This window comes from Bubalus kerabau, chromosome 7 (assembly GCF_029407905.1).
Source record: "Bubalus kerabau isolate K-KA32 ecotype Philippines breed swamp buffalo chromosome 7, PCC_UOA_SB_1v2, whole genome shotgun sequence".
Classification (NCBI taxonomy): domain Eukaryota; kingdom Metazoa; phylum Chordata; class Mammalia; order Artiodactyla; family Bovidae; genus Bubalus; species Bubalus kerabau.
This window is the reverse complement of record NC_073630.1, coordinates 20,266,879-20,290,498: the sequence shown is the minus strand read 5'-3', so window position 1 is coordinate 20,290,498 and position 23,620 is coordinate 20,266,879. Positions and strand designations below refer to the sequence as shown.

Genomic DNA, 23,620 nt, shown 5'->3' with positions numbered 1-23,620 from the left:
ATACCCCATGCTTCCTGTCACCATGTCCTGCAGAATCTCCTCCTTCATCTCCGTCTTCATCTTACTGCCACTGCCTCTGCCTTTCTGGGCTCATGTCACTGTCACCAGAATTACTGCAGGAACCTCCTTACTCATCTCACCCGCAGTCTCACGTCCCTTCTTTTTTTTTTTTTTTATTAATTTTATTTTATTTTTAAACTTTACATAATTGTATTAGTTTTGCCAAACATCAAAATGAATCCGCCACAGGTATACATGTGTTCCCCATCCTGAACCCTCCTCCCTCCTCCCTCCCCATACCATCCCTCTGGGCCGTCCCAATGCACTAGCCCCAAGCATCCAGTATCGTGCATCGAACCTGGACTGGCAACTCGTTTCATACATGATATTTTACATGTTTCAATGCCATTCTCCCAAATCCTCCCACCCTCTCCCTCTCCCACAGAGTCCATAAGACTGTTTTATACATCAGTGTCTCTTTTGCTGTCTCGTACACAGGGTTATTGTTACCATCTTTCTAAATTCCATATATATGCGTTAGTATACTGTATTGGTGTTTTTCTTTCTGGCTTACTTCACTCCGTATAATAGGCTCCAGTTTCATCCACCTCATCAGAACGGATTCAAATGTATTCTTTTTAATGGCTGAGTAATACTCCATTGTGTATATGTACCACTGCTTTCTTATCCATTCATCTGCTGATGGGCATCTAGGTTGCTTCCATGTCCTGGCTATTATAAACAGTGCTGCGATGAACATTGGGGTACACGTGTCTCTTTCCCTTCTGGTTTCCTCAGTGTGTATGCCCAGCAGTGGGATTGCTGGGTCATAAGGCAGTTCTATTTCCAGTTTTTGAAGGAATCTCCACACTGTTCTCCATAGTGGCTGTACTAGTTTGCATTCCCACCAACCGTGTAAGAGGGTTCCCTTTTCTCCACACTGTCTCCAGCATTTATTACTTGTAGACTTTTGGATCGCGGCCATTCTGACTGGCGTGAAATAGTACCTCATAGTGGTTTTGATTTGCATTTCTCTGATAATGAGTGATGTTGAGCATCTTTTCATGTGTTTGTTAGCCATCTGTATGTCTTCTTTGGAGAAATGTCTATTTAGTTCTTTGGCCCATTTTTTGATTGGGTCATTTATTTTTCTGGAGTTGAGCTGTAGGAGTTGCTTGTATATTTTTGAGATTAGTTGTTCTCTGTACTGTACTGCAATGATTTTTCCAAAATGCAGTCTGATCCTGTCACCGTCTTGCCAAAAATCCTTGGTTGGCTTCAAGTAGCTTGGTGGTGCCTTAGTCCCCAGGACACACACAGCCTACTTAGCAATGTCAGCCTTCACCAGGTACCACAGTTAGCTGGAGTGCTGGTTAAGACAGGGCTTGCCGGGCCCCATCCCCAGAGTTGCTGAGGAAGTAGGCCTGGGACCCCCTGAGAATCTGCATTTCTGACAAGTCTGTGGAGCAGGACCCGCACTGGGAGTCGCTGCTGGCCCGGGGCCTGGCCTGATGTCTCCGCTCCAGCCCAGGCAGCACTTCTGGTTTCCTGAGGGACCGGCTGTTTCAGGCTTTGTTCCTTTTGCACGCACTGCTTCCTCTGCAGGAGACACTTCCTTTCTCCTTCCCTGTCACTTCCTAGGAAGCTTCCTCTGACCCCCCGCCCCCACCCCACCCCGCAGGGAGCCAGGGCCTCCCCTCTGTTTCTGTGGCTCTGCATATCCGGGCAGGTGCCATGCCATTCCCTGTGCTTGAGTCTTGATTTTACTTACCTGTTCCCACTTTCTGCCCCTCGACAGTTAGCTCTTTAAGAGACCAACTGTTATGCTTGTGACCTTCCTGTCCTGGCCTCTAGCATCGTGCCCGGTGTATATAGAAACTATGTATTTATTGAGGGAATGGAAATACATAATCCTACTTGTGCTTTTAAAAAAGAGTAATCCTATTTTAATTTTTCTCTGCATTTACCATTAAGCCTTGCCTCAGATGTTTCTTTAAAGCTTTACAATGTTTCAACACAAAAACAGTTACATCTGAGAGTCTTAAACTTTTGAAGCTGCTGTTCGCTGGAACTGCACTGCTTGGCTGTTTAATGCAAACAGGAGCTTATTTCCATAAGGCTGATGTTTGTCTGCAGATAGCTTACTTCTCATACTTGTCGTGTGAAATTCTTGAGTCCTTCAGTCCTCCTCAGCTTTCAGAACATCTGTGTGGTCTCTTCTTAGCCTTGGTTTTTATCTTATCAGAGAAGTATAGATGGAGTATCCAGGCAGTATACGCCTGGCTTTGACTGAGACAAAGATCAGTGATCTGTAAACTTGCAGCCTCCGTGATTCCATCCAGAACTGCACGATCCCCTATGTTCCTTTCTGTGTGCGTGCATTGCCTGAGAGAGTTCCAAGAGGAATATGGGTTATACGGCCTGCAGAGCCCTCCCTGCCTTTCTCTCCCTTCCCATCTCAGATTACTGAGAAACTGCAGTTGCACTAGTTTTTGCCAAAATGTTAAGCTCCAAATGTTAACAAAGGAATTTGTGAACGAGATTGTCCCTGGATTGTAGACATTTCTTCAAGAGGTGCTCTGGCTGTCACCTGGTGCAGAGTGAGTTCAAAGGCAGAGAGAGCCCTGCCCTCCTCTCTGGGAAAACAGGAGGAGAAAACACAGATCTGTAATGCTTGGGAACCATGTCTCTGCCTGGGAACCGTTTCTGGGGTTCTGGCTGTGTCATTCTGCTTCCAAAATTCAATCAGCAAGCAGAAGGCAGCCCTTTCTCTGAGGAAGAACATGGCTGAATCACGTGTAGCTTCTCACATTAGGTCACAACAGCTTTCCCGGTAGTTCAGAGCCACCAGGGTCTGTCCTCAGCTATTGGGAAAAGCACCCTCCACCAGATCATTGTTCGTCTCTGGAGCCCCATCGTGCTCATGCCTGTCCCACACACTTAACTGTTTATAGCCAGCTTGTCACAAGACTAAGCACAAGGGAAACTAGGCTCTTACTTTTGTCTTAGGACCCTCTTGGTAGCAAGTAACAGGAAGCTCCCAAAGTAACTTGAATCAGGATGGGAGGAGGAGATGTACAGTAGGGACCCAGGGGCATCGCATGGAACTCAGGATCAGGACGTGTGGCCGGGGTGCTGGGGATGAGGAGTGGAGAGTGGGCAGGAACAGAAGTCCCCCTTTTCTGCTTCTGTATCTGCATGCTCCCTCCACATAGCAGCCCAGTCTATTTCAGCCTAAGGGAGACTGAAGCTGACAAAAATCACCATGTCCAACACTCGATTTCTGGGCAAGAGAGACTCTGGTCTCGTATTGAATAAATGGCTCTTTCTGAGATGCAGGCCCTACTGCAGTCTGCTGCTCAATTTACAGAGGGCGGAGAGGGGCTGGGCTCTTCTTTGCATACATGACTGCAGGGGCCCACCCTTGGGGGGGGGGTGGCCAGTTTTCATAAAAGGGGGGTGTAGATGGAGATGTTGCCCCAGTCAATATTACTTATAATTATTTTAGATTTTTTTTTTAAATGTAGACCTTTTTGAAAGTCTTTTTTGGTTGTTACTTCTGTTTTATGTTTTGGTTTTTCAGCCATGCGACATGTAGGGTCTTAACCTCCTGAGCAGCTTTTGAACCCATACCCTCTGCATTGGAAGGCAAAGTCCCAACCTCTGGACTGCCAGAAAAGTCCCGATATTGGTTATAATTTATATTCCACATTCTTCCCCAAAGATTCCATTTTTAAGAATGGATATAAAGGAACCAAAACAAATCATGAAGGGTATAAAGTAAAAGTGAAGAGTGATAAGGTTAGGGGGAAGGACAATGCACTGAGAAGCCCTGATGGGGAGAAACTTACTATAATGTGGGGTTTCAGAATTAGCAGGTTTTGAAGTTCTGACGCCAGTGACTCTCAGTATTCAAGAACGAGACTGACGAGACAAGAAAGAGGAAAGACTTGAGGTTAAACTCGGTCTCGGTATCCTGACTGGAGTGTGTTTCTTGTAAACACGCAGGGGTACTTGTAGACGCTGTTCCTGTAAGGATCCTCCCGCCTGTGCAGGGGAAGGAGATGATTCATTGGAGGCAGGTGTTCCTGCCCCTTAAATAGCACATGCTGTCCAGTTAACACAGCCCCCATCACTCCCAGAGTCTGACCTCGGGCCATGTGGCAACTTTTCAGCCCTGTGTGTGTAAATGTCAGGTAAGGGTCCATGTGTGAGAGGTGCAGCAGCTGAGAAGAGAGGGGCCGCTGGTCCCTGAACGAGGATGCTTTCTCATCCTTGGAGGAGGCAAGACTGCACCTAGAGGGAGCAGGAGTCACCCTGACCTGGCCTAGGTCTGGGGAGAGGCTGCTGCGGCTGAGAAAGGACTGAGGATGGGGAGGGAACAGACATGTAGGAAGTGCCAACTATTCAGGCATGTCAGTTGAGTTCTGAGTCATCCAGTCCTTACGCTGTCACATTGACCCTGAAGTTGCTGTCTTTCCTCAGGGGCCCTTAGTATCTCTGTTTGACACATTAGGACCAGGGGGCTCTGGGAAATCAGGAAACCCTCCTGTGGTTCCTTCTGTCTCCAGGAGAAACCAGTCACCGCCACAGCCTTCAGAGACCAACCAGTGTGGCCCCTATTCCTCCATTAAACCTGGACACCTTAGCTTAGGCCCTTAGCCAGGCTGCTGCTTTGCCTGGAACTCGGTTCCCTGACACCTACCAGCCAGCTCCTTCACGTCCCTCGTGTCTTTGCTTACGTGACTCTCTTGGTGGAGACTTGCTCTGTCCGCTCCATTTCAGCCTCACAGCAGCTCACCCCTCCCTGGACCACACCTCACTCCCCCATGCTGCTCTCTTTTCCCGCAGTGTCTCTCGTCTTCTACAGCTGTACGTGATCTAACTCACATATGCTTCTTTTTAGGGTCTTTCGTTCCCCACATGGCCCGATGAGAATGTCAGCTGCAGGAGCAGGCACATTTGTCTGTTTCGCTTCCCAGTGATAATTATCCAGGGCCCCTAGAGGGCTACCTGGCTCATAGCAGATGCTCAGTAAATGTGTGCTGAGCAAACAAGGAGCCTTTCCGAGGTCACGAAACCACAAGCCCAGCCAGAGCTGGGCTTCTTCCGGGTGCGTGTGTTCGGGCTGCATGAGGAGGCCACGAGGGCAAAGTGAAGTGAGAGGTTGACCCTGGCTCAGATGGGAAATATCCTGTTTACAAGTCTGTACTTTATCTGCCATGCCATCTTATCATGAGGATTCTGGACACTTTGTACAAACTGGGACATGGGGACCCAGTGGCAAAATTGGGATTGCCTTTCTGCGTATTGAATTTTCCACTAACCCGTGTTTATACTCCTCTGACATGGCAAGAATTATGCCCAGAGGCGTTTTATTCCTGCGTCAGCCCATGTTTGATAGAGACAATATAGATTTTGTTAACAGAAGTATTTAGCACACTTGTGTGGACTGCTCCGCTCATCCACCCCGCCAGACCTGAAGTCTGGGTCAGACTTAGGTGTCAGAAAAACATCTTCATAAAACGTACATGTGCTCCAGGAAAATACACCTCTTCTTTCCCTTTCCTCTCTTCTGTGCCAAAGGTTTTAAAATGCATCTCTCCTGTTTATTCAGGCACAGCTTATGATTTTTAAAACAACGTCATCAGAATGATTAAGGAATAAAAGTTCTTTCCATTGTTATTTAGGATGATATTTTCCAGGTTCCAGTTAGGTGAGAAAATTGACCTGATTTTTATCTTCCCCTACTGTGTTTACCTTGCTGCATTGTTATTTCGAGTCTGTTCATAGGGTGCCAGGCAGATTTCATTGTTGTTTTTTAAGCAAAGAGGATCAAAAATGTCCATTTAAGAACTGCCTGTGGGGGGATAAAAAAGAATTGCCTGTGAACTTTAACATACAGCTATGTGTAACTGCTTCCTTTTGTGAGTAAAAGTTGTAGGAGGTGGTGGACATGTATACAGGTTTTAAATAATTTATTTTTTAAAAGTATGCAAGCTGAAACTTGCTTCAAAGAGAATTCAGAGAGCAGCCAAAATACCCACGAAAGAAAACTGTCCTTCAGAAATGCTGCTACATCTCAAGCTAGTTATGAAATTGACACCCGAGCGTTATTTCTGTCAGAGAGGGCATAAGATGGATTTAGAGAAGCCATAGTCTCCATTTAAAAGATGTCAGAAACACAGGCACTATCCTTAATATTATACTTCCCTCTCCTTCACCCTTAACCCCATGCCATCCTGTCACCATATCCAGGCATCTCTGAAGATACCAGTTTTATTTCTAAATGCTCTCGATTCCATGTGCTTCTTCAGTACATTTCAGTCCAGGATGCAGTTGGGTCTTATCTGCATGACCAAAGCTCTCTCCTCCTAGCTGCTGTGCATCTACTCTGAACTCTCATCTTTTCTGCAACTCAAGTCATTTTCCCAAAGACCAAATCTGATAAAAACCTGCTTTCTCACCCCATCTCAGTGAGCTACGTACATACAGCCCTGAACGTCTTCCTGTCACTCTTAGGGTGATGACTGGATTCCTTAATGTGACTTACGAGACCCTGAGTAGGCTGGTCCTGCTTACATCTCTCATTGCACACCTGCCATACCTCCCTGCTTCCCCCGTTGTCTGTGCACCTGTCATACCAGTCACCTGTAGACCCTTTACTTGCTGTGCTTCTCTCACCCCAGGGCCTTTGCACATTCCCTTCCCTCTACCTGAATCACTCTGCCTTCCTTTCTTTCCCAGTTAATGTCTTCTCGTCTTGCAGCCCTCAGTTCCTATGTCACTTACTTAGGGAAGCCTTCCTAGACTGGCTTCCCTGGTGGTTCAGCTAGTAAAGAATCCACCTGCCAGTGCAGGAGATGTGGGTTCAGTCCCTAGATTGGGAAGATCCCCTGGAGGAGGAAATGGCAACCCACTCCAGTATTCTTACCTGGAAAATTCCATGCACAGAGGAGCCTGGTGGGCTGCAGTCTGGGGTCGTGAAGAGTCAGACACGACTGAGCATACACGCGCTTTCTGGACTACTATTCTAGGTCAAATCTCCCTCTTATCATTTGTATTGGTCTTATGTTCTTCTCCTTTAGAGCATCATTAAGGGTGATTTTGTCTTTTTCACATTACTTGGTAAAGATGTATCTTTCTATCTAGACTTTAAGATCTCCGGAAACAGGGACTATGTCTGTTTTCTTACCTACATTTATCACAAGATAAAAGCAGTGCCTACCACAAAGTAGGAACTTGAAAAATGTTTGTTGAAGGTTGTAGATAGATGAGTGAATGGCTTCTCGAAGCATCCGTTGTTGTACCAAGTAGCATAATGGAACATTGGTCCATTTCTGATATATTGGGAGCTCAGCAAGGACAAAAACAACAGATGGAGGAAGAGGAAACGGGGCAGGTGTGACCTTCCTGGCAGAGAAGCCCCATCGTCCTAGTCACATCACAGGGCCACTGTCCTCTCCAGCTTTTCTTGAGGATCAGCTCTGCTGGCTCTTGTTCTGTGAAGCCTGGTGGGCTTCCATCCACACGCTCCTCTCTGTTTCTACCCATGTGCTGTTCTCATTCCTAGTCAGGAAAACATACTTTGCTTTGAATACATAGAAATTAAAGAAGTACTTTTGAGTCTTAAAACATGAGTTTCAGTATAATTCTCCATCCTTTGTTTGGCTGAACAGACATTTTATGCACCTTGGCAAAGTATAATACTATAATAGTCTGGAGCTTGGACCGAGGAGTCAAGTTGCCTGAGCAGCCCAGCTCAGGCCCCTGTGTAATCTTGGGAGACTTACTCCATGTGTCTAAGTCTCAGTTTCCTTATCTATAAAATGGGGATAATATTTCTACTGCATGGTATTATCGTGGTATACTTTAGAACAGCATTGTCCAACAGTAATATAGTGCAAGCCACATATATAATTTAAATTAAATGTTCCACTAGCTGTATTTTTTAAAAAATCTATTAAATAAGCTTCATGGATACATTATACAGCACAGGGAAATATAGCCATGATTTTGTAACTTTAAACTGAGTATAATCTATAAAAATATTGAATCGCTATGTGGTATACCTGAAACTAATATGATCTTATAAATCAACTACTTCAATAAATAGTAAAATAAGTGAAATTAATTTTTAAAATATTTAACCCAATATAGCTGAAGTATCATCATTTCAACGTGTAATCAAAAATAAAACACCTGTAAAAAAGGTCATAAAAAAGAATGAAATAATGCCATCTGCAGCAACATGGATGGACCTAGAGATTGTCATACTGAGTGAAGTAAGTCAGACAAATATCACGTGATATCACTTTTATGTGGGATCTAAAGACATGATACAAATAAACTCACAAAATAGAGACTCACAGAAGTAGAAAACAAACTTATGGTTACAAGAAAGGAAAGGTGGGGGTGAATGAATTAGGAATTTGAGATTAATAGATATGTACTACATACTTAAAATAGATAAACAACAAGGACGTATCATATAACACAGGGAACTACAACATCTTAAATAACTTATAATGGAAAAGAATCTGAAAAAGAATAGATATATTGATATATATGTATTACTGAATCACATTACTGTATGCCCGAAACTAAGACAACACTGTAAATCATCTATATTCCAATTAAAAATAAATAAGCAGCTGTTAATGAGAACTTTTACATTCTTCAGAATGTTAAGTCTTTTAAATCCAGAGTATATTTTACACCTACTAGCACATCTCACTTTGAACTAACCATGTTTCAAGTGCCCCGTGGCTGGGAGCCTGCTGTGTTAGGCACTGCTGTTTTAACTCATTCATATAAAACACAGTACTTAGTATGGTGCTTAGTTCATAATTAGCATTTGACAAATGTTGGCAAAATTAATATTCATTTTAAAACATCAAAGTTGGATAGACAAACATTTGCCTGTGTGTTTGCATATATTGCCACATGGGAGGATGCCTCAGATCTGGTCTTGTTTCTATTTCAAAGGAATAAAGAATTGACTTTAATGTTCTCATTTGTTCCCTGTAAAGTGGCCTTTGGGTTTCAGAACAAGGTCAACTTGGGGGTTTATGGTCGCCTTTTCTTCTGGAGGTGGGAAGGGGGAAACTCGGTGTGCTTCAAGTGCTGCGTGCCTGTGTCTGTTTTTTTGGCTCTTCTCTGTTTAATTGTTGGAGCTGGAACAACTTGATTTTAAAAGAAAGCATATGGGCTGAGAGTCATTGGGAGGATGTTGGCTGATGATGGAGCCGTAGAGCTATGTACGGGCTGAGGTCCCGGCCCCGCGCCACTCGCTTAGCAATTGAGTGCTTTCCTGGATTTCAGATTCAGTGTCTTTCTCCAACTCCTCAAACGTTGTTTGGGAGGTCACAGTTAAGGCAGGAAATATTGGAGCAAAACTGTAAAGGAAATTGTCTTTCAGTCTTCTTCAGATCCTGATTTTTTTTTTTCTCTCTTCTTTGTCAAAAATGTTGTTTCCAATCTGTTTATATGATTTGGGAAAGAAAAAGATTTTTCAAAGTGACAAATAATCTTTCTGTTCCCAAGAAAAAGATTATTCAAAGAGGACAAAGTTGACCCACCACTGAATTGCTGTTTTCTATGTTACTCCGTTGCTATCACCAGCATGGGGAATGTCTGTTCTACAGCCCATTCTGCATGTGAAGGCAAGGTTCTCGTCTCTTTTTACCCTCTCAACTTCCCATTGCTTCCTTGGGTGGGTACATATAATGTCCTCATCATATCCCATATACTTCTAATCTGAATGTATCAACTTTCTGTCCCACAGAGGAAAATGGGGACTTATCACTACTGGTAAGAACACGAATGTTGCTGTTACATTCATGTTGGTCCAAATCTCTGCTTCTCTACTCGGAAGCTGTATGCCTCTGAGCAAATTAATCTTTCTTAAAATGGAGTTAATAATAATGCCTCCTTCAGAATAAATAGTTGTGATGCTTAAGAGAGACATGGCATACAAAAAGCACTAGGCACAAGTAATAAAGAGAAGTTAATGTTAGCAGTGAGGCAGGGGACCTCAGCGATGACCTGTCTGCCCTCCTCAGCAAGAGGGACAGTAGGCCATGGTGTCCTCTGTCACAGCATCCCACCATTGCTCGGGATGACACTGTGATTCACTGCATCAGGGGAGTGACCTGCCTTTGTCCGCAAAGGGCTTTAACATGAGAAAGTCTCAGATTTCCCTGGGCTGAGTCTGATGTCAATAAGGATGTAGGTCTAATGGTCACCCGTGTGTGCAGTTGTCTCTGTTACCCTACTGTGCGGGGACCTATGAAAATGAGAGTGACATGCTGAGTGGCATTATTTTTGTACTGTAGAGACCCAGAAACATTTTGAGTCATTTGAGAGGCTGGTGCATTTGTGGCTTCCGATAGGAACTGTAAAGTGAAATAGCATTCTGGTCAGGGCACTAGAGAGGCTAAGCATACTGGTTTTTTGTTGGCATGCTGAAAATACATTTTTCTAAATGTTCTCAGACTTCCGTGACCAAGGGTAGCTTGGAAGAAAGGGGTCCTTCGGTTTTGCTCCATCAAGGCCACGGTGCCGAGCTTTTCTGCGTAGGAACTCGGAGTGCATCAAGTGCAGTGTCAGATAGTTGTCCAGGGCTTGGGAAGTTCTGCTTGTAAAAACACCACCACCTTTTCCAAGCAGTCACTCCTCTGTGTTATTTCCCGTTCGTTCTCTTCCCTCTGCTCCTGCTGTTTTCCCAGCCCCCTTTTGGATTTGTTAGCCATTGCCTACAAAGTGTCAGTAACTCCCCGCTGCGAATGGCGAAGACCTCGCCAGGTGGACCCTTCTCAGATTTCCCTGAAACTGGAGAGAGTAACCACCCTCACTCTCATCTTCTCCAAGGCTCCCTCTCAGTGGACAGCTTCCCTGACGTTTAACTTGATCAAGATGTTAATAAAATAAACAGCGTGCGCCACGGCCCTCAGTCTCAACCTGCCCACCCTCTTTTCACCTCACTGTTTGGAGAGGAAACTCAGAGTTGCTGTGGATAATAAAGATGAGGACTAAGATGTGTCTTTCCTTGTGGCCAGTTACAGCCAGTCCTGATCACTGAGCTCTGAGTGGGTGGACAGCCGTGTGCCATGTGTTACCAAACCTGTGGAACTCTGGTTATAAGACACACTATTATTTGAGGTACAGTCAAGGGGGGAAAAAAAGCAATTAAACTGAGACACCATCATTTTTAAGACACATCCCAATTTCAGAGATGTTAAGTGTGCTGGAAAAACGTGTCTCTTAAAGGAGATAGAATGCCGTGAGAACTGATTCAAATGGACTATGCCCCTGGTTACTGTTGCTCCCCTCTCTCGCCCTATACTCAGCGCAGCTGATGGATGGCTGAGTCCGTGTATTTTCAGCTCAACCTTGCATGTTATTTGTGTGCTCTGTGTTATGCATGAAGTTATAGCACTGAGTTTAGGCCAAGTCATGGAAGCCTTTTCAACTACAATGTAAGTATTATAAGTTTCTGACAAAGATTCCAGGTGTTTTCTTTGGGTCATCCTGGACTTGATAAGGGTCCTGTTCCCTTTAGAAGGGGTGATAAAGAGTTGACTGAGGGACACTGGGGTTTCTGCAGGCCCTCCCTGCCGCAGCCCATTCATGATGGCATGATGGCAAGGAGAAAATTTCCAAATCTGCTAAATTCATGCCCCTAGTTATCCATTTTCTAGTGAACATCATGCTTAGGTTTATGGCGTACTCACTGCTTCCTCTCCAGTCCGGAAAGGCAGCATCAGACATTATTGATGACTTTAATTTTATTCAAGATTCTACCTAATTATTATTCTTTATAATCTGAATGACTTCTAAGCAAGTGCTGTTCTTAATGCAGTGATAATTTTATCAAGGGGATGGTGGTATTTCTTGTTGAAGACCGTTAGGTTTTAGAGAAAACTTTCTCAGCAGATAAAGTAACCAAAAGAAAAGTGATTGAAACTTTGTACTAGTGAAAATATGGCATTTACTCTCATACTTACACCACTTTCTTGCTTTCTTTCAGTTTTTGGGAATAGCATTTCTTGGAATCGGACTCTGGGCGTGGAATGAAAAAGTAAGTAAAACATCATTAAAATCACACATTTTGTTTGTAAGAAGCTGCACGTTATATGTTGTCTCTTTTTCCTCTTTGATGACTGCCAAGTGTATGGAAACATGGCTCTTTAACGAAAAAGTACCCCTGAAAAATAATGTCACAGTTCAAAGATTCAAGAATGGAGCCTAAATCGGTCATTGCACCAGAATAATTACAGAAGTAACAACACACGTGCATAACACAGAATGTGTAATTGGAATTTTATCAGTTAGCCGGAGAGACATGTTCCCATGGAACATGGGAACACTCTGGCACAAGAATTTCAGTAATGCATATAAATAATACTAACAATACTAAATAAGCACCTGGAGCCTTTTTTTCTCTTTTACTTTTTAAAAAACCCTTTGGAAGATTATTCAAGCTGTGAAGATTATATTTGAGTGTGAACATTATGTGCTAAGCTATTAGCATGTGGTACATATGGAAGAAACTAGATACAATTCATGTTTGAAAATCAGATAAAACTTATCAGTGTTGCTAAAGAGTGTGAACACTTGTGTGCTGATTGGAAATGTTAAGGAATATCCAAGCTGTGTTATCAAATATCACACAGTAAAAGAATAAATCTGGATCTATGGAGAAGGCTATATGAAGACACAATGTTCTGGGTGGTTTATTATGTAAACAACACCCTCACGACAACACTGCCATGTGTCCATTCCTCCACTTCCCTTCCCATCCATACCTTTGAAGTTTTTTTCTGCAGCTTCTCCTTCTGACGCCAAGCAGTGGAATTCAAAAATAAATACATACTCCTTTTTTCTTCCTTCTTTGGACATGAGATCATTGGCAGCATTTTATCTGTTCTGGCATTTGGCTACACAGTAAAGCTTTATCATCTCCCACCTATGAGAGTGAGGGCGTGCATGGATTGGTTAAAAGTTGTAAACTAAGACGTTTAGCTGAAATTTTCCCAGAAGACCATTCTCTTATCACATTGACATTTCACCCTCTGAGCTTGACCAAGGCCTGAAGTCAGGCATTCCTTTGAAGTGGTCTGTGTATTAGGAAAGGAGAGAAGAACTAAGAAAGTCCAGCAAACAAAAGCCCTTCAGCTGCAAGAAAGCATTTCCACAAGTAAAACAATGTTTAGATAAATTGTATCCAGTAAAACTCAAAGTAAATCCCGAGTTTTGAAATTGAACCGCCATCTGTTTATTTTCAGAATACTTGTACAGATTGTGAAATGTTTATGGAAAATGAACCACCTTCCAGCAACCTTATGAGGAAGAGTGGTGACTATACATCAAGGGAAACAAATTAAGTTCCCAAAACAGAATTTTATCTCCAGAAACTTTTCTGTTGAATAACTGACCTTCTTTTGGATTATGATCAGCTTCTGCGTCGATCCCTTTATAAGCTTGGAGGTTTGTACTGGTGGAATCTCAGAAATTCCACTTTTAGAAGCCCTCTGTTTGGTTCAGGGCCAGATCATATAGCTTTGATAACTCTCCTTTAATCAGTCCATTTCTATCTGCTCTGAAAAGACGCTGGAGGGCATTATATGAACTAATTGTCTGTTCTAGCAATAAACAGACAGTATGTTGTTTTGAAGGTTTTTCTCTTTGTGAAATATAATTATCCTTCTGTCTCATCAGTCGCCCCAATGTCTCTTCTTTGATTAAATCACAAAATTCTAAAACCGACAGTATCATACAAACATCAGAGCAAGGGGATGATGTGGTCTCTGCTGCTGCTGCTAAGTTGCTTTAGTCGTGTCCGACTCTATGCGACCCCATGGACTGCAGCCCACCAGGCTCCCCTGTCCCTGGGATTCTCCAGGCAAGAACGCTGGAGTGGGTTGCCATTTCCTTCTCCAATGCATGAAAGTGAAAAGTGAAAGTGAAGTCCCTCAGTCATGTCCGACTCCCAGCGACCCCATGGACTGCAGCCTACCAGGCTCCTCCATCCATGGGATTTTCCAGGCAAGAGTACTGGAGTGGGGTGCCATTGCCTTCTCTGGATGTGGTCTCTAGGGAGGGATGAAATAGCAGTTCCCTCCTTTTTCAGGGCTGGTATCCAAAGGGAAGGCTTCTCTGCAGAGCTGGAGTTACTTGGCCAGGGTTGCCCAGCTACTGTGTAGCAGAACTCTGTGAATTGGGACTACACGGAGGTAGCTGAGGGTAAAGGACATGTAACAGCTCAGTATGGTGCACACTGGCCATATGTTTGGGCCCTGAGTCTGGGGGTGAGGATGCAGCAGCAAATGATGCTGAGTCCCTGTCCCGTGGGGCTTGTTTTTAGTGGGGGCACCAGCAGTAAGCAGTTAACTAGCCAGGAACACGTGTGCAGGTGTGGATGAGTGCTGAGAAATGCAAGGTACAGAGTAAGGGCTACTTAAAGAGTGGTGGGGAAGAGGTCTCTCTTACTTTTTATTAATTTATTTTTGGCCGTGTTAGGTCTTTGTCGCTGTGCGGGCTTTTCTCTAGCTGTAGTGAGCGGAGGCCACTCTCCAGTTGCAGTGCCGTGGCTTCTCTTGTGGAGCACAGGCTCTAGGGTGCACGGGCTGCACAAGCTGCAGCTCGTGGGCTTCGTAGTTACGGCGTCTGGGCTTTAGAGCGCAGCCTCAGTAGCTGTGGTGCGTGGATTTAGTTGCTCTGAGGCATGTGGAATCTTCCTGGACCAGGGATCAAACCTGTATCTCTTGTTTTGGCAGGTGGATTCTTTACCACTGAGCCACCAAGGAAGCCCCAAAAGGGATCTCTTGTAGATAGAGCACTTGGGAACGGTCTCCCTCAAAAGAGGGCGCTGGAGCAGAGACCTGGATGAAGTAAAGAGGGGTCTGCAGAGCACTGGGGGAGTAGCATTCTAGGCAGAGGGAATGGCAAGTCCAGTGGCCCTGACTCAGGCACGTAGTGATTCCGAGGAGCAGGAAGAGGCCAGTAGGAAGGGAGAGCTAGACGTAAGGCAGGTGGCCAGAGAGGCAGGCAGAGCCAGGAGGGGCAGGGGCCGGTAGAGGCTGAATGAGAGGAAGTTACCAGGCCATTAAGGGAGTGTCCTAATCTGGCTTTTAAGATCACTCTGGTTGCCATGAGGGAAAAAAAAAAAAAAGCACAGCTCTGGGGCTGAAAGACCAGCATTCAGTACTGACTCCTTCCTTTGCAGTCAGTGTGACTTTGGGCAAGTGGTTTAGCGTCTCTGGGTACCCTTCCCTGGTTTATGCAAAGGACACTCGTGTCAGCTTGTAGGGTTGCTGTGAGGATGAAGTGGGGTGGCTCCCCACACTGGGTCTGGTGTAAGGTACATGCTTTCTGGGACATGGTTCCCTTCCTTGGATGCCCTACATGGGCACCAGCACAGAATGGGGGCTTTGGGAGCTGCCTCAGATTTTAGGAGCATTCCAGGCTCTAATCTGTGGACTGAGAATCGGCTCTGTTCTGGGGTCTCTTAAGGAGGGTGTGATGTTCATTGATTGACTTGGTAGCTGCAGAGGCTGCTCCGCTGAAGCCCTTGGGGATAAGTTCTAAGCTAGACTAGGCCACTGCTGGGATGATGTTCTGAGGTGAACCGCAGGCGGCCGAGGGTGACGGCCGCATGCACCTGCAGGGCGGGTCACACCAGCCTGTGCATCAGTAAATTCCCCCAACGGAGATGTGGTGACATTTACTTGAAAAGAGGCCCAGAGGGTAAATCCCCAAACTGGGTCACGGCTGGAAGGATCAGATTTCTTTAATAGGTGGGGTTTTGCACATTTTTATGTGGAGCACAGAAACATTGGAGGCAAAAATCATTAAAAATACCAGGCTGAGATTTAGGACTAATATTACAGTTGAATATTAGACTTAATAATTAAATAATACATTTAATCTAGCTTCCAGATCACCATCAGGATGCAAAGGATGAATGTGTCTCCAGGGGAAACTGGTTTATGTGCAGTTTTTCAGAAATCATAGGATCTGCGGTTTTAGAAGGAACGTTAACAGTCACGTTGCATGAATTACCGCCACAACAAGCTTGGCAGCGTCCGGCAGTAATCACCTCATCCATTCAAAGAACATTATTGAGCACACAGCATGGGGCATGGTTTGCGCTGGATTCTGGGCATGTAATTCCTCAGGGAATTCATGTTCTAGGACAGGCGTGCTTATATACATAAACTACACTTCAGTCATGTCCGATGCTTGCGACCCCACGGACTGAGGCCTGCTAGGCTCCTCTGTCCATGGGATTCTCTAGGCAAGAATACTCCTCCTCCTCCAGGGGATCTATAAATAAAGTAATACATTGCAATTCGTGCTAATTTGGAGAGTACAGAAGTTGAACAATTCCTTGGGCAAAGCACTCACCACTTTTCTCTGGGTTCCTCTTACTATTAGAAAGACCTTCCTCCTGCCAAATTAGAATCATGTCCTACTGGTTTTCATTCATGGAATGTAGGTCTGCCCCATTGGGTCCCATTGTAAGCCCTTCTCTGTATTTAGTCCTTGGTGTGTTTCCTTGTGAATTTCCAGGCTCTGGTGGAGGTGGGGGATCCCTCTGCCATCTTGATCTGGCTCCTCTGACCTCCCTATGGGTTCTCTTCTCCAGGGAGAGGATGTTGTAGGGGCCATAGAGGGTATGGCTGGATCACGTCCCCTCTCTCCTGTCTGCTCTCAGTACCACTTGAGGTTACACAGTGTATCACTGAGTGGTCTCAGGTTGGTCCAGGTCCAGCTGGGTTTCCTCCCTCCACCTCACATCTGGCTGATTTTCAGAGGCAGATGCAAGAGTCCAGATTGCCCCAGGTCTGTTCTACCTGCCTGTCTACCTGCAGAGATTGCTCTGAAGCTGGAAGCTCTGTGCTCTGTCAACCAGCACATTCCCCACTCCGCTCAGCTTGGTTTTAGCCGTACTTTTGATCAACGTCCTCACTCAAGTCCTCCTTTTAACTCAGACCTTCCTTTAACTCCTTGCTCCAGTGCTACCTGGCAAATTCGGATTCAGTAGGTTTGGGGTGTGGACACCAGGAGGCTCTGTTTTACAAGCTTCCTGTATTATTCTGATTGCAGTCAAGTATAGTTATCACTGATAGAAGGCAGTGACATATTGAGCAGGCCGAGGACAGAACCCAGTGACATGTCACTGGAAATTTCCTTTGGGGTTGACATCATTGACTTGTGTGTGCCCTTGGGTGTCATTAGTCAAGGAGTCTCTAATCCATCTACTTGTCATTGTATCAGACTGTCTTTCTGCATCTTGTCTTTTCTCTGAATAACTAGCCTAGGACTCATATGAACCTGGCTGGCACTTTCTCATTGAACATCATTTTCTGGCCCAGGTACCCAGAAACCTTTATCAGTCAAGTGAGGACTGAGGCATGTTTAATCATTCTTCTCTTCTAGGAACACTTTGCTACTTGGCTTCCAAGATCCATCACATTCTTGAGTTTCATACCTCATTAGCAGTGCCTTCTCATAGTTGTTTGCAAAGTCCAGCTGCCTCTTGAACTTCTGAATTCTGGAGAAACCCCTTGTTTCTCTTCACTCAGGCTCTGGGAATTCTCATTCAGGCTCAGGGCCCCAAGCATCATTGATCACTGATGACTTCCAAATTTACATCTGTGGTCCTGCCCTCTTCTGAGCCCCCGTCTCACGCCCAGCATCTCTGCTGAAAGGCCCGCCAGGCTTCTGGCGCTTCATAGCCCAGAGAAACACTCCTGATTTCTCCCCTCACACCTTCTCTTCCCAGTTGCAGGAGATGGTGGCTCGGTCCTCTTCACTTGTTTGGGTGTTCTTGACACCCTTGTCTTTTCTTCTCATACCACATTCAGTCTGTCGGCAAACACTGTCAGCTCTGTTTTGAAATTGCACTGAGAATATGATTTCTTCCAACCACCTCCACTTCTACACACTAGTCTAAGCTGCCGCCTTTTGCCTCTGTTAGTGCAGACGTCTCTGTTGTTCCCCAGCCTCTGCTCTTGTGCCTCCACTGCCAGCCCTGGCCGTCTCCAAACAGCAGCCAAAGTGATTCTTTTATTTATTTATTTATTTTTATTATTACTTTTTCTATTTTTGGCCGCACTCACAGCTTACGAGATCTTAGTTCCTTGACCAGGGTTTGAACCTGGGCCCCTAGCAGTGAAAGCGTGGACTTCTAACCACTGGACTGCCCAGAGTGATTCAAGCATAAGGCAGAATCCTGTCACGTCTCTACTTCAAGCCCTCCAGTGCATTTACCGTCTCATTCAAAGCTGAGTACAGTACTGTTACTTCCGGGTCCTTCTTTCCCACGCTGCGCCCGCCCCTGATGCGCTCCAGCCCCAGCTCATCGTCTTGAGTTCCTCCGCCGTCTCGGATGGACCCGCCACCCTACGGTCTTCGTGCCACTCGGCCCCTGCGAGGTGTGCTCTTCGCCAGAGGTCCACACAGCTGCTTTCCTCTGCTTCCTGGTTTCTGCTCCAGGGCCACCTTCGTCTGTGGGCCTCCCTGGCCTGTTTGAAGCAGCCACTTCTCAAGCTAGTCCCAGCCCCTTCCGTGTGCTTTCCCCTCATTCTGTTTTGTCAAAGGACTTACCACTCACACGGATTTTTTTCCCCCTAAACAGGGACTTCTGTTTACTACTACACTCTAGCGCTTAGAACATCAACTGACATGTAATGCCATTCAAGAAACATTGCTTGTGGGAGAATGAATGTGCAAAGGGAAGATAAAAGTGTTCTTTTCAACCCTGGCTCCATCATTCAGACCTCTAGTGAACATATTATCAATTCTTACAGCCTAAAAGGAAGTAAAGTGATATGTGGTTTCTGGTATCTGATATGGTAAGGGGTTCATTCAGTGTTAGAAACAGCAGATTTCTAACATCCAGGGGGGAAAAAAAATTATTTCTGGTGTATAAGTGGTGATCTGTGTATGTCTGTCTTGACTTAGGGAAGAATTGGGGATATCTTCCCTTTTCCGTTTTGCCCAGTGTTTATACCCTTTCCCTGCTTGGTGTGGGATTTTATGCAATTTGAGTTCCCCAACCCAGATTGAACCCTGGGCCCTCGGCAATGGAAGCGAGGAGTCCTAACCACTGGACCGCCAGGGAATTCCCATGGTAATGCTTTTGACTTAATTCTTAGGTAGGGGCACGAGGCTGGGTGATAGATCACTGAGAGTCGTAAGTGGTGCTACTCTGTTGGGGGCAAGGGGGAGACTCGGCTTTTCCAAGTGGAAGAGTGAGCTTCCCTGGTCCTCAGCGTGAGCTCTTGGTTCCTCCTGCGCCTCCTGCCACCGCTCACACAGCACCAGCCCTCTGGGTGGAGGTCGAACCTGGCCTGGCTTGTCTGACCTGGAAGCTCCTTGAGGGCAGGAGCCTGTCTTCTTTAGCCCATTATGCTCAGGTCTAGCACGGTGCCTCCTGCATCTCAGAAGCCCAGGTGCTCATGACCACATGAATGAGAATGTGCGGGAGAGCTGTATACATTGTGGCAGACCCCATGGGGTCTCCCTCCAGAGTCCCCTCTCTTGTCTGTCAGGACGAGACTCTCCTGGCCTGGCAGGAGGGAGCTGGGGCACAGTGCTGGCCCTGGCAGGCAGCCATGAGAGGAGCTCTCTAGTCTTGATTACTTTTCTCCCTGGCTGTCCTGGGGACAAGGGTGAGTCTTTTTGCTGGAGGCCTTCCCCCTGACCACTGTCTGTAATGCCAGTCTCGCTTCAGAACCCACCAGTTGCTGCCTGTCACGATTGTAACAGTAGGCTCAACTTGGAAGAACTTCCTGATTTTCCCAGGAAGGAAAAGCTAGACAAGGAGATTCAGTGATTCAAGCAATTCATAACGGTGGTGGTCAAGGTAGCCAGAGGGAAGTGGTAGGTGGATGCGGTTACCCAGGCAACTTAAAGAGAAAAATGCTTGCCTCCCCTGAGAAAGTACTTGAAGGAGACATTTCTGAGATGCCGAGAATACTTTTGAAGGCTTCGTTTCGTGGACTGAAATTTAAGTTTGCATCTATTTCTCAATTGTCCATGTGATCCCCACAGGTTCTCTGTTGCAGTTGAAAATCTGCAAACTGAACAGCTTTTGTTCAGTACCTGGAAAGTCAGCTTGTGCTCTGAGGTGCTGTAAACAGTATGCTCAGCAAAGGCATGATATATGTTAGGGGAAAAAAAAAAACTTAATTTTTGTATGTCCCTGTAAACTTTTTTGCAGAGAAATTTATCAGGAATGAAAATTCAGGTGGATCAAAAATTGAGTGTCTTTGTTGTCCACCCTCAGATACCGCAGCCCTACCCTAGGTCAGGAAGATGCCCTGGAGGAAGAAATGACATCCCACTCCAATATTCTTGCCTGGAGAAATCCCGTGGACAGAGGAGCCTGGTGACTACAGTCCACAGGGTCGCACAGAGTTGGACATAACTAAAGTGACTTAGCACACATGCATTCTCATTTTAGGCACCAGTCCAGGCCCAGTTATTAGAAATGAAAATACTAGTCAGTCATGTCTGACTGTTTGCAACCCCATGGACTGGTGCCCACCTCTGTTCATGGAATTCTCCATTCAAGAATACTGGAGTGGGTTGCCATTTCCTTCTCCAGGGAATCTTCCTGACCCAGGGATTGAACCCGGGTCTTCTGCACTGTAGGCAGACTCTTTACTGTGTGAGCCACCAGGGAAGCCCAGTTATTAGACAGGGCTGGATAAAAATTGAAACCCCAAACCTCACTTTGCTTTAAAATGTTTGCCTTGCTTGGCACAGTCAACCTTGGGCCCCTGGAGAGAGGAAGGGGCGAGGCCTGTGCCCCCTGCTTCCTCCTGTCCCCCCTCCCCAATCCCCCAGAGGTTTCTCTCCCACTTCCTGCCAGGGCAGAAATGTGGGTGCAGCTTTGTTCTCTGAGCCTGGCAGGTGGTAAAGGGGATGGTGCCTTGGCCCTTTTGAAGTTTCCCCAAGAGTCCCTCTGCCTTTGCAGTTCCCTTCCTCTGGATGGGCATCCCTGTTCTAGGTGGCCACCCAGTACCCCTGCCCAGACCTGGTGTCTCCGAGCTTCCTCAGGGATCCTCTTGAAACTTCCTTACTAGGTAGTTCCTGTCTTTTGGATGAAAAGAAATCTGCTCCCTTATCTAGGAAGTGGAGTCACACAACACAGCAACTGCTTTCTCCAAAGAAATCTCATACCATAACCCAGCCCCTCACCCCCTTGATTTCACTGAGGTGTGCAAGAGAAGGAAGTTCTTTGCTTCGTGGTGTGTGTGTGTGTGTGTGTGTGCGCGTGCACACACAGTAGGAGGTCATCTCCTATTCACTTGGGTTTTCAGATCGTAATCAGTAAAGTCTGAGGTAAGACTATCATATTTTTCTTAACATTTTAGAGACAGGTATATGTTTCCCAGGTGGTGCTAGTGGTAAAGAACCTGCCTGCCAATGCAGGAGACATAAGAGACTTGGGTTTGATCCCTGGTCAGGAAGACCCCTGGAGAAGGGCATGGCAACCCACTCCAGTATTCATGCCTGGAGAACCCATGGACAGAGGAGCCTGATGGGCTATATAGTCCATAGTGTTGCAAGGAGTTGGACGCGACTGAATGACTTAATACGCGTGCACGCACATATGATGTTACACTGGAAACAAGAACAGTCTTGCCCACTGCTGCTTTTTCTCTTTAGACAGTAGAGCATTGTGGTTGGAACACTGCTCTGGGCTCAAACCCCTGCTCTGCCACTTTCTCACCTGGGTTGCCTGGCAAGTTATTCCATCTCTGAGTCTGTGTCCTGCCATGGAAAATAGTCGTACCTGGAAAGTTAACTGTGAGGGGGAAGTTATCCAGGTAGCTCTGAGCCTGGCAGTCAGTGCTCAGTCGTGTAGCTCTTAACATGGCCTTCATCCCACAATTCAGCATCACCACAGGACCCCCAGCAGCTTCCTTAGCCCATAGCTGCTGCCCAAGGAGTGAGCTTTCTGAATTCACACGTGACCCTCCTCTGCTCAGAATGCCTTCAGAGTCAAACCCAGCCATGCTCCCCCAGCCTCTGTCTCCTCTCACCACTTGTGACAGTCACGTGTACACCCCGCGGTGGGCCAGGTCCTGCCACCTTGTCTCTGCCCTTGCTGACATGACCTTCTGCCCCTCCCGTGTACTCTCATGTAATGCACACTAATACCTCTTCCCAGAGCCCTCCTACTAACCTGTGCCCCCTCTAGACTAGCTCCTGAGGGTGTCCCCATACGTTCACTCTGAATATCCATGACTTGCACAGTATCTGGTGCCTCTCAGGTGATTCCCAGGAAACTGTTTGCTCAGGAACTGAATGAGTTGTGCATCTCTGAAGCTCTAGGATACAGTGATCACCTACCACTACATTAGACTTTCGTATGTTGTTTGGTTTTTTTTTGCTTTAGTTGCAGGGACACTGTGATCAGAGCCTCTATTACATATTTCAGTTTAAACTTTTTACTTAGGAATATTCTGGATATGTTTCTCATCTTCTGCACATGGACACGAAATACCCGAAGAGTGGCTTGGAACATGCTGGGTTTTTGAAAAATGACACTTTTGCAGGTGGCTGTGTTTCCTTGTTCGAAGAGGCAGTTGCTCCACCCAGGTGGCGGTGGTTGTTTCCTGGCCTGAGCGCGGTACCAGCGAGGGCACCACACAGCTGGCCTCCCCATCGGAGGCTCGGTTGCAGGATTTTCTGGAGCCCTGAGAGACAACTGTCTCTCTTCTTCCTCACCACAAAAGCAGGTCATGGCCATTTTTTATCTTCAAGAAAGGATTACTTGAATCTCACCATGACCTTTTCTGACAAGAAAAATACGGGAAACCACATGTCTTGAAAGCGTCTGGTCTTCCTTTAACCTCGTGTCTCTCTGCCAGGCTGTGAGTTATGCTGCCCTGCGCCCTTACATCTCTCTGAACTGCTCAGGTCCCAGCAAGCTCCTGTCTCTCTACATCCTCTCCCTGGATTCTGCAGCAGTTCTGTAGACAGATGGGGGTTCTGGGGTGTGCAGAGCAGCTTTGTCCTGTAACATCTGTAGAGGCTCTCTGATGACTTGTTGGGGGCAGGTGGCCCTGTGGCCCAGCTTGGACTTCCTGTGGTCATTGTCACCAGCTTTCCAGGGCCACCCCCTCCAAGTAGCTCATTTTCTTGAAACTGTCCTGTCTTGGCATTCTTTCTCAAGTAGGGAAATGCTGCTCCCCCTCTTACTTTAGGAAACCTGGTGCCCGTTTCACCCAGTGTAGTGTAGAGAGGGTGGGTGAGGCGGGACGCAGGATCATAAATCTCAAAGGGGCCCATCTGGCCTGGCTGTGCCTGCACATTCCATAGGCTTGTCTCTCTGTTTCTCATCCAGCCGCTGGAAGGAATGTGCTCGTATATGCCAAAGCAGAAGAGTCCAGACCTTGGGGGCTTATTGATGCTATTTTTGCTTTTTGGTTTTTTTTTTTTTGCTGTGTGAGTTGAGAGAAAAGAAAGTGAAGCTTGCCAGGTGGCACACAGAGGTCGCTCTGTGCTGCTGGGGAAAACCACAGATACTCCTGAGGTTTATGGGTTTGAAACCCTCCTGGAGCTTCGCTTGCATGTTCATATCTACACGTGTGTA

At 46.1% G+C, this 23,620-nt stretch overlaps 1 protein-coding gene across 2 annotated transcripts in view; it reads left to right on the top strand.

Annotated features, from left to right (window-relative positions):
• The window catches only part of TSPAN5 (tetraspanin 5), a 179,603-nt gene that overhangs the window by 134,779 nt on the left and 21,204 nt on the right, over window positions 1–23,620 (top strand). For both annotated transcript variants that reach the window (XM_055587761.1, XM_055587762.1), the window contains exon 2: window positions 12,032–12,082. In XM_055587761.1, the coding sequence (XP_055443736.1) occupies window positions 12,032–12,082 (51 nt within the window). The remainder of the gene's footprint in view (window positions 1–12,031; window positions 12,083–23,620) is intronic.